At 37.2% G+C, this 12,201-nt stretch overlaps 1 protein-coding gene across 1 annotated transcript in view; it reads right to left on the bottom strand.

Annotated features, from left to right (window-relative positions):
• Window positions 1-12,201, bottom strand: part of LOC113494432 (protein CBFA2T3) — a 63,290-nt gene that overhangs the window by 18,862 nt on the left and 32,227 nt on the right. The window contains exon 2 of the mRNA XM_026872762.1: window positions 3,781-3,853. Coding sequence (XP_026728563.1) covers window positions 3,781-3,853 — 73 coding nt within the window. The remainder of the gene's footprint in view (window positions 1-3,780; window positions 3,854-12,201) is intronic.

A 12,201-nucleotide genomic window follows, 5' to 3' on the forward strand; every position in this document is an offset into this window, starting at 1 on the left:
TACTGACGAGACCAGTGATCAGATTATTTGTTATGTGTGAATCATGATGGTCACTACCGACTACATGCTCCAATACAATAATTAAGAATACCTTACGGGCCATCGCTTTATGAAAGTAAATGAATCGAGAGTACACTAAGACTGACTGCCGTTGCCGAAATTCGGTTGGGACGACACGGATAAACCAAAAGAAAATTAATTTTGTGATATTAATGTTTACGCATGCGGTGTGTGTAACTTTCAACTCCTACAAATATGCCGTTTTATTTGTTTCTTCTTGTGCTCATTGCCAAGTCACTATAATTATAATATAAAGAAAACTATTGATACAATTACTAAATGTTGATTTATAACTACAAAATATTTTGAATAGGACTTGGCTTCTATGAGATCTCAAAACTTTTTACGATGGAAAGACTGCATCGAGAGACTTGGCATTTTTTTACATTTAATGTTTTTGGTGGGATAATGCATTTAATTGATTAGTTAGTTCCACGTTGCTTCGGTAAACGGATTTGAACACACTCAGTATTTTAAAATTATACAGCGAGTTTGGAACGCGCTGATATCAGAATTATTACTGGATCAATTTGAAAAACATTTTAAAATAGGAATATCTATCTATCATGGAATCCATGGATCGTTCCCATCGTAAGGGTCAGTGGCGAGGCCTTTGATTGTGACATTCCTAAAAGGCTAAAAAATATATCTAGGAAGACCATGCCACGCTACGACCACTTACAGATAGAGGGCATGGCTGAAGCTTGCTAGGTTGGTTTCCAGTAAAACAAAAGTACAAATTACGCAAACAATATCGATGTAAAGCGCACTAGCCGGGGCGCGGCGCGTGGCATCGCAAACGCTCCGACATAACGCGAGCCCTCCGCAAATACAACGCATACACACCGCACTTTGTAACACGGACATACTCTTTAAGGACTTTTCTTATAGAAGGAGTTAAATTTGACATCTAAACCTTTCTGGGAATGGTACAATTCTATCGAAGCTACTCCACATGCGTGGATTTTGTTCATTGAATCAGAGTGAAATGAAAGTACCCCAAATTCACTCTTTGATTTCAAACAGTTCCCATAATATTTTTGCCTAAATAGGTTGAGTGGTTTGTTTGTGAAGTTCCAGACTGGAATTCCGAATGGACCATTATTTTTATGGGGAAAATAGAAATGAATTGAAAATATTAATAGAGGAAACACATCATCGGCGTAGCCTTTTCACAACTATGTTGGGGTCGGCTTCTAGTCTAACCGGATTACCGCAACTAGCTAAGTACCAGTGTTTTACAAGGAGCGACTGCTTATCTGACCTGCTCAACCCAGTTACCTGGGCGACACGATACCCCTTGTTCAGTCTGGTTGTCTGACTTTCAAGCTTCTGACTACCTGTAACGACTGTCAAAGAAGAATAGCAGCCGGGACCCACAATTTAACTTGCATTAATAAGATAAAACTAATAGAGCAAACACGTAACTACTTTGTTTTCTTCCATTCCAATTCAGTTACAGTCTATTCCAGAGGCTATAGGTCCTTGCTGAGTATTGTGTTCGTGCCGCGTTCTCCCGTCGCTAGATTATGATCACTCCGCAGGTGTGCACGCTCCCACGCTTGCGCCTACACGCCCGCTCGCTCGCTCACTCGCTCGCCAGCGCCTAATTTGGTTTCGCACTTTTTGCTTTCCATATCATTCGAGTTGGTATTTCTTTGTAGTTCAATTATAGAGAAGTTCTACTAATTTCGATGTTTAGCAAATGATCCTATTTTTTTTTGTAAGGACTATTTTGAACGTTTTATGACGTTTGCAACACACTGAGTTATGAAGTTGCAGTTGGGTGCAAGAAGTGTTGTCTAAAATTATAGATGGAGAAAAAGAATAATCTTGTTAAGTATTTGTATTACCAACCCGCAAAGATGAAAATGCCATGACAGTAGTTAAATATAAGAAGATTGTAGTGTGTGACGCATCGTTCCTTATATATATTCTATTTTGTTTTTTATTTATTTATTTATATAGGTTTACCAACAGCTTCTGTGTACAGTAATGCTTATGTATATTGATAATTATGTCTAAGACTTACACAGTCGCCAATTACTGGTTAATCAGCATTCACAAAAGAAGTCATAAGTGCTAGGAAGAATCTAAAACTAAATTAACTAAGTTACATGAGCTTGAAGTTAAAAATACAATAGAGCAATAAACTTAAAACATACTTATAAAACAAAAACAGTATTGTCTCTTTGCAACAGGAGAACAGGAAAACTAATAATAATTACCTACTGAGATCGGAGTTAAACTTAATAAAATACAATATATTATATTATATATACAATATATTATATAATATATTCTAACATAGTTACTAAACATAAAGAGTACAGACTTGTCATTGCGGTGCAACATCTTTTATTGACCGTCCAAAAACTCACAACAGTTCAGGATGCATATATGCAGGATGCAGGATAGAATTTAAATATTGAATGTAAATTTGTTTATTAATAACGCTAGGCACTGATTTTGATTTCAATTATTCTTTGACGAATCGACAAATAGCATAATCAACGACAAACGCAGGCATCACATTCCCGTATTCCCACGGGAAAGGGAACTTTGCAGGTGACACCGGGGGGCAACGCTAGTATTCCTGCAATCTAATATAACATGCAGTAAATACTGCGCGTGTAACTCCAATGTTTCCGTTAACTACCGCTCGCTGCGGCGGCGCCACCGTCGCCGTATTATGATTGCCAGTCAGCTGTGTTTTCCCACGGAAAGTGCCCAATCAAGTGATGCGCTTTTGTTATGTAATAACATTTACATTATAATATATGTTGTAAGTACCTGATGTGGGGATTAGTATTAGATGTGGTAAAACACTTTATCACAAACACTGAAGGCTAAAAAAGTATTGAAACATTAGAAATACAGCTTCCGTGTTTCAGATGGAAAGAAAGGTCCTGTGATTCTCTCCGGGGATGTCAGATTGCCGTCATCAGGCTATGAGATAAAGGAAATAGAGAGTCCACGTGCAAGATACGTACTTTCCCATATTTTACTATGTAATGTTAAAACATACGTATAGTATATGTTAGAGCTGATAAATACTAATCATTATGACTAATTAAACCGATTAACTACCTACTGTCCTACTTATCGCTGGGCGCGTGTTTACTTTCCGCGACATATCATAAGCCCCCGTTGGGCGCCAACATGATAACCGACTGCCGTTTTCCGGGTATTACGGATATTACGTCACTACCGAGTATTTTTCCATTATTTATAATATCCTATTCATGTCCTCGTGTAACGTTCGACAAACTAATTTTCGGTGGAGTTTTTTTTTAAGAAACGTTTGGGGTTGGGTTGAATCGAATAACGACTTTTTTTCGTGTAGTTTAGTTAGTACCAAATAACAAGAAGAAATATAATTAATGTTTTCGTCAACAGAAGTTTACGAATCCACAATAAAAAAAAACCGCATAACAATCACGATCATTCATCCTAGTGAAAGACAAACAAACAGCGGGGCCTTTGTAATAGGGATGGTCTTTACCACTTGGCTACGGAACCCTAAATAAGTGACTGTGGTGCATTTGTATTAATTACTAGTTCCTAAAATTATAATTTAATTTTATACAATAAGATTCTCGCTCATCGATTTTCTGTTTCATCCTCCCCTTTCTATTACCTCAATAACCTTTCGTATAACTTAACTTTCGACTTCATTTTATAGTTAGGTATTAGCGGGTACTTGAGGTTGGTACTTACATTTCCGCCTCTCGGTGGATGTCGGCGGCGTGTAATCCTTGTCAGCGACCTCTTCCTTCACTTTCGCTTCCATCTGCAACCAACGAAAATTCAGTATAATATACTTAACATGAAAACAAACCTATAGATGATAATATTATTAATTTAAAACCAATCAACGAAACACAGCTTTTCTTATGCAACAAGTGAAGCGATAACAATACTCATGACATCAAATCCAACCATTAATGTTATAAGAATAAATTGTACGTCTCCATACTTTCATACTAGTTACGAAATGGTGCTTGTTAGAATGTGCTTATCTCAGGAAATACTTGCTCCTATTTGAAAAGTTAATAGGAAGGCTTTAGGACATATACCAACGCGCTATGATATATAGAAGCAGAGAAAATTAAATACTCGTATGTAAAAGAAATGGGAAAAGATGCGCGCACTCTATAATCATTTAACTAATAAGAAAAATCCTAACCTATACTTTAATAGCGGCTCAGATGAAGTCGCGGGAAACAACTAGTGTTTGCATAAAAAGATAAACAAAGAAAACTTAGAATATCACATGCAAATGTTATGCGACCTGAAACTGACAAATCGAAAAACGCCGGATGTCGGAAAATATGACTGGACTGATAGCTGATAGATATACCCTGATGCTACTGTTCTTGACGTGCTGCGGGTTCAATCCTCGCGTAGAACAAGTATTTGTGTGATCCTTAAACGATAATCCCAAATATGATTATTTATGAATGTAATTTGAATGTTGGTAAACATCCGCAAAGCAATGATTAAATTCGTAAATTAAGGAGTCGCGTCAAGTATTCAAAGATATCTAAAACAGCAGAATAATTTACATTTAAGTGGCTATCAGTTATATTCGTGACGATGGACTCCTCCAAGATCTCAAAATCAAAAGTATTTATATCAAGATTGGTATAAATACTTTTGATTTTGAAATCTTGATGATTTGAGAGCGGGCTACAAATCGAAAATCATCGCACGGGAACATAAAATCGGGATAACACTATCCTGTCTTAATCCTGGTTATAAACTTTCTGTGTAGCAAATTTCATCTAAATCCATTCAGTAGTTTTTGCGTGTAAGAGGATCAAACATACAAACAAACTTTCGCCTATATAATATTAGCAGGAGAATAGGCCGTTTCGGTAGTTTTGAAACGTTAGGTAACAACTCTAGGTGCACGGACGTATCTCGGTGTAGTTATGCGAGTACCTCGTGGCATCTCACCGCGTCCATATGGCTAGTGTCTCGTGACGCAGACACAGCTGGGTTCTGCTGAACACCTGCCCACGTCTATTTATACAATACAATGATAAGGACACCTCTACACTGCCATTCTTTTGTACAGATGTTGGTTACCTATGAGTTCGTTGTGATGGTTGATTGGTTCTAGTTCTAAAAATGATGTGAAAAAGTCTAGTAATTTCGTAGTTAGGTAACTGAATATTTATTTTAAAGTAGTAATTAATTTTAAGTACTTATTTTGTTTTTTTGTTACGATTTAAATAACGACGATATTGTTTTAATTGATCATCGTATATAACTGCTCCCTAATTTATATATTGATTTTCACTAATAATATTTTTAAGGACAACATAGTACAACCCTCTTCAAATGAAAACTTAATGAAATTTCAAGGAACCAAATAACAGCTTTTTCACGTTGATTTGGAAAAAAATAGCAAAATTTGTTCATCCAGCCCCAAATTCAGAGGTAACTAACATAACCTACTCTACGAAATCGGTTACGAAACCTTGTAGGAATGAAACCGTTTCGTAATAATCTCTCAAATGTTCAAAAAAATTTTGATACTCGGTTTTTTGTTTTTAAATAATTCACACAGTCCAGTACGTATAGTGTGTACGCAGCGTTACCCGTGTCTGGCAGTCTGCTCAGTGTCTGCGCGTCACGCCGCAAGTCACAACATCCGCTGGCGCCGCGCAGCTCCATCTAGCGGGCAGGCGGTGTACTAATGGATTATACAGATGATTCGCAAAAGTATCATTGGGATAAATAGTAGAGTCCCCTGAACCAATTTGCCATTAAGACAACGTTTAAATATAACGTTTAAATATAAAAAAAAACAAATTTGTAGAAATGACGTAACTTGACTTTGACTTATCATCTCAATAACTCTGAGCGTTTTCTATTGACGTCAACGATTATCGAAAGGCTGCAGGAGTGAAAACGAATTGAAACCTAATCTGTTGTAGTGAGATGTTCTCGAAGTCTTTTTACCACAAGGTGTTTTAACCCTCAGGAAAAGGCGGAAATCGCAAAATGTCTTGGATTTGTCCAAACCTAAACGGTCACTCGCAGCTCATGACAAACTACAGGAAGAAGACACCGTAGTGCCTTTAAGACGCTGAACAATTTAGGCTGGAGAGAAAATAACGCATTCCATGTCCAATATGAAAAAGAGATTAATGACTGCACGGATAGCCGAGTGGTTGAGGTCACTACCTACGCCAAAACCACTGTACGCGTCGTGTCGCGGGTTCGATCCCCGCGTAGGACAAGTATTTGTGTGATCCACGAATGCTTGTTCTGAGTCTGGGTGTCATTGTGCATGTGATTTGTATGTTTGTGAAATCCCCCGCGTCACAAGGATTAAATTCCTTAGAGCGGGAGAAGTTCTTTATAAAAAAAAAAAATAGATCTGTCATTTCGGCAGTATAACTGAACCTACTCCATCACCCGTTTCCAGTATTGTATACTGCGTTTGACGTGTGCGTCGTGCGCAGGCGCAGCTGATAGTTTTATAGCGGCACACGTCGGCCCGACTCCTGACATACACCGGCGTTTCCGAAGCACTGTTTGCGTTTCAAATGCAAAACATTCTTCTGACGAAACCGATGAAGTAAATAGTTAGTGTATTTTTGTAATGATGATTTTGATGAGAAGAATTTCTTGGCTCCTTTATAGGTTTTGTAGTCGAAGAGTGTTATTAGCATCTTATTAAGAATCCATTGTTCATCGGTCTGTCGGAGAGTTCCAGATCCTTTAGGGTCAAATCGAAAAAATGAAAATTATTTAGGCTCGTCTATCTTGATTGCCAATAATCTTGAGTCAAAGATGATCTCCTAATTTATAACATCGTTATAACACGAAAGACTGCTACTATTATCCCAGTCTTTTTATGAAATTATTTAGATTAGAGAGACAATTATGTGATCCATGATCACATAATACGTCTCGGACGGTGGGCTGAACGTTGAGATCCATCTTCCATATTCCTCTGTCTATGGTTATCATGTTCCACTATTGAAACCGTTTAACTTGAAACACACACCTCAATAAACCATTCATAAATGAACCTGCTTCAAACCTTAACAAAAGTATCTAAAAAACTGTCCACACCTACATAACACTAAGATTAGATCTCTAATCTCCAAGTTACAACAACTTATATATAAAGAAAGTTTGTTCACAGTAAAATACAGTACATGAGTAGGTTCAGTCCAATTATGTGCGAAAGTAAAAATTGTATTGGATCTGGCGACACCTGTGCCGGGGCACACCTGCGCCCGGGGTGGCGGACTACCCCTCCCGGGGCGCTACCACTTGTTCTCACGTTTAGTCGCTTGTAATATAAATTATGGAACGAGAAACAACGCGGAGATTGCGGAATTTGATGTAAGATAAGATAAGATTCATTTATTTATAAACATGAGTAAAAATACATAAGCATGCAAGATCTTATAATATTAGGGTAGGTAACAGTACAGTAAGAAAGTTTGTGTTGTTTTGGTAAGATAGGGCTAATTTAATTATTAAAAACTGTTGAGGTTTCCAATGTACTTGTGAATTACATACGATTGATTGTTTACTGTAATAATAATTTTGTTCCTTTTTTTCAGGTACCTGATTTTGGATATTGATTAGCTTAGCAAGATTTTTAACCTTGAAACAAAATAAGGTAAAAAATGTTGAATAATTAAGGAAATCCTCTTTTCTACTTGAAAGCTTAAAAACTTAGAAATCAAAGTCACCACTTTCTCACTTCACCGAATCTCACGGTAAACACAACTTTCGTGTACCAATAGTAGACCCCGCCCTCAGGTGCGTCGGTGGTGAAAAATATGATATTTTTAGACCCGCAACGGTTCAGCACGCGACTAACGGAACTGATTTATATTATTTTATTTTATTACTGAAACACTTGGCTTTATAGTAACTAGCAAAATCCATAGAATATGCATGGAGGTGGAAGTTGGGATAGAGGTCTATAACTCAATCACGCTAGAAATATAAAGTGATTCTGCATGAAGTTTGGCTCACTTATACTTTCTATCTATCGATCTAGTAAATATCCCAGGTACTTTTTTATTGAGTCTCAATAGATCTCTATTGAGATTTTAACTTTGAAGTAAATACAGTTTCTCATAATTAAGTTATTTCACTTTAATTTGTCAATGCCAACGAAGTGAGGACAGAAACTTGTTTTAGATTTTCTTTTGTTGTTTTTTCGTACTTCCATGTCTAAAATGAAAGTCATATCCACTTTCTCATCAAGTATAGATGAACTGCCAAACCATCTCTGCCAATCTTAAAATAGTCGTAAATATACAATTACTTGTAGCTACACATACCAGAACATCAAGTTAAACTGCAGTCTATATAAACAAGGGATGTTTAACAAAAACACTAATATTTACGTACGTTAGAATAAATTTCATTACAGTAATAACGATGTGTCTGTTTAGTGCAGTTTCTTCAGCCTAGACTAGACTAGACACAGAGTTTATTGACTAAATATTTATATGGGTTTGTGTTGAGTTGTAAGTTCAATGTGTGGCGTGGGCTTGATCGTTGGTTTAAGAATGTAATTTTGTTTTTGGTCCCGCTGTGCTACGTGGAGTGCTACGCGCTCTGTTTAGGTGAAGGCGCGAGGAGGCGATATCAATATACCTTGGAAAGACGAGACAGAAATAATATTATGATATGCATAGAAGAATTAAATTTATGCAAGAGGAAAAGATACGACATGTTTTGAAAATGCTTAGGGATGTTGGTATTTTCAAGTTCACCATCATTATTTTCAATCTATCTAGTGTGCTGCTTGACCCTTGACCGATACTCCCTACTAATATTACAAAATATAAAAGTAACTCTGAGTGTAATAAATTGGAAAGTGAATTTTCGGACGGGAAATCATCAAATAAGTCCTTGCGCTTTGGGTTCAGTTAAAGCGAGTCTCAGAGTTCAGACTTCTACTGACTCAAACCCACCCATGTTCCTTCATTTGCTCTTCGTGTATCGGGGCTACGGTAACACTTTCGGCCGATCGTACTGCCCCGGCAGGAGAGTGAACCTGTGTGCTTGTATCTTACGTTTTCGCAATTTATGTTTGAACAATTTTGGTCAAAATTTCCTTTACTGTCTATTTCTGTGGCTTCAACTCTACTGGTTTATCATCCATCTTAGTTAGAATGCAAATATGATTAAGATTTAAAGTTCATAGGTCATCAACTACCACAATGCAGTTCGGTAATAAATCTGTATTGTATTTATAAATAGGGTTGCGTGTTGCGCGTGGCGCTAGAGGCGCGCCCCTAGCATATGTGCCGCATATGCGCCGCACGTGCCACTGTTTACTCCGGGCTTGCGTCACGTCCATCTGTGGACGCTGATCCGCGAATATATTGAACTTGGAGGCGGCAAAATATACCTTTAAAAGTGTCCTTAAGATTATTAAATAAATAACATTTACTAAAAAGGCATTGGTTAGTTTGAAATTGTCATAGTTACCAGAAAAAGTTTTTTTCTCGTTAATCATGTGGAAAATTATAGATTACTAACAAATGCCTAATTCCTTAATTATATATAAACCTTTGTCACGAGAGTCTCTTTTAGTTTTACAAGCAGTAGTCGTACTAAAAAAAAGAAAAAATAACATGCCAGTAGCGACAAACATTATAACCTAAAATATTGTTAGCAAGCCTGAAAAAAGTGTATAGTTTTATTCTCCAAGTAGTTTCTATTTGCAACAGTAAGTCACACCGCTGACTCCTTCCTTATGCCTTCACATATCCGCAGCCGGTCGTAAACTCGTTATTGAATACAAGTGAGATACGTCACACACATCTGTGGTGACGCCGAGCTAGGAAACTGTGGTAGCGGCACTTATACACACGTAAAGGCATATCCATGGTATTCTGTGATCCATGATCCATGGTAGCTCGGTGTTTTGTTGTTTAAAGCAGAGAAGAAATTACAAATTATTTATTTGATGATTATTTCACAAATCAAGATAAAATGGTCAAAACTTCATTTGTCGATTTCTGAGCCAGTAGTCTTGGATTAAATCTTTTGTTCTAAAAACATTTTTTTTGGTATCTAATTAGAATTAACGAATTTTTTTACATAATATGAGTTTCTATATGGTAAACTTTCAGAGACGTGTCATTTTAACTACTTTTAAATAGGAAGTACAATAATAATTCTAACGAATAACACCAAGTACTCAATCTCAGTGTATCCAGAAAGTATTAACACTCCTGAGTCTCTATTACTGTCTTCTAGGAAGGTTATGGAAACGTGACACTGCACTACGCGGCGTAGAGTCGGCAAACCTACATTAATATTACTGCTAGACGTGGCGGAAGGCACTCTGTCACACAACAAACGAGCAACGAAATAGTTCATACGCTAGATATACATAACAATCCACATTAAGCTTCCACATCACCCGGTGAATACCACCAACATTGACCAAGAGACTCCACCAACTCTCTGCTTGCCAATCGTGATTACATTCCACCAGTGCCAGATGGCCAGTTACATAACATTGCAGCTGAGCGGATGTGTGGTCTGGCCGGACTGTGCCGCCCATGCCAGCCCGGCTAAAAACCCAAGAGGTCAACGCCATTACGGTATAAAAAGATGAAGATCAATGAGTGAACTGTAGTATGTTGAGTGATTGCATAGTTCGTAAACTTGTCTAAATATACCGAATTTTATTGTTAGTACGTCTTCTGTTATCGGTAGTCAATTACTTTCTACATCCCATTGCCAGATAGCCGAGTGGTTAGAGTCACCACGCCAAACCAACTATGTGCGACGTGTTGCGGGTTCGATCCCCGCGTAGGTTAAGCGTTTGTTTGATCCACGAATGCTTTTTCCAAGTTGGGTATTCTTGTACATGTGACTTGAGTGTTTTTCAAACCCCCTGCGACACAAGGATCAAATCCTTTTCACACAAAAATTGGGTTTTTGAAGTGATAAAGAATGTCGGAAAATATTTCATTAATTAATAATAAGTCAGTAAAACTGCAAATAAACAACATCTAGACTAAATTTCGTATCATAAAACATCATTGATCCAAAATCGATACTAATATATAAAGCTAAAGAGTTTGTTTGTTTGAACGCGCTAGAACGCGCTAGATCTCAGGAACTACTGGTCCAAATTGAAATATATTTTTGTGTTGAATAGACCGTTCATCGAGGAAGGCTTTAGGCTATAAACCATCAGTCTGCAACTGATAGGAGCGAAGATAGGTACAATGGAAAATGTGAAAAACCCACGGGAACGAATTCGCGGGCAACAGCTAGTTTTAAATATGTCAAAATTCTGTTCTTTTACGTTTTCGTCTTACAAAGTCTGTGGGTGATTCTTCGGAAAAAATACACTAGTTAAGGTCATATCATTATCCTGACCAACTGGTTCACTTCACTGTGATGCTTAAAATGTTTTGATTCTTACTTCATCTAATAATAGCCGTAGTACTTTCCAAGCTTAGGTAAAAATAATATTAAATCAAGCAATCTGCATTATACAAAGTGTGGTGAGGATAATGATATTCTTAATGCGTGTTACTTTTTTTCCGGAGAATCACCCCTGTACACCTAATCATATAGTGAAGTATCCATTGCACAACATTTGTACAAAGTTCTATTCCTGAACGAGAACCAATCTTCCACAAATAATGACTTAAATTTTATTATCCTTTGTCTATAGAATAAAAAAAGGTTCTGAAAATAGATTACTATTACAGGTTATTGAGTTCTCTTCCTATTTACGATTTGCCTTCAAACTGTAAGGCAATGTATTGTGACCAATTGAAAACGTGAATATATGATAACAATAAGTTTCGTTACTTGTGAATGTGTGTTAGACAATTTATGATATTGAATTAATTTCAATTTCACCAGCTCATAAATGCACCGATACTTTTTTGCAGACATGGCCAAGATTTGACTGCATAAGGTTTTTCGATCACAGGTTCGTTTGATACGGTCCGTCTGTGGATGGGTGACTATCGATGACATAACAAGTTTCTCCGTGTTTTAGAAGACACCTAAATTTATAGGTCCGGCTGCGCTTTAAAACTCTTTGACAGACGCTACGGGTAGATAGAAGCTAGAAAGTGACGACCACGGGAGGACTGAGGACTAAGGGGT

This window comes from Trichoplusia ni, chromosome 5 (genome assembly GCF_003590095.1).
Source record: "Trichoplusia ni isolate ovarian cell line Hi5 chromosome 5, tn1, whole genome shotgun sequence".
Taxonomy (NCBI): domain Eukaryota; kingdom Metazoa; phylum Arthropoda; class Insecta; order Lepidoptera; family Noctuidae; genus Trichoplusia; species Trichoplusia ni.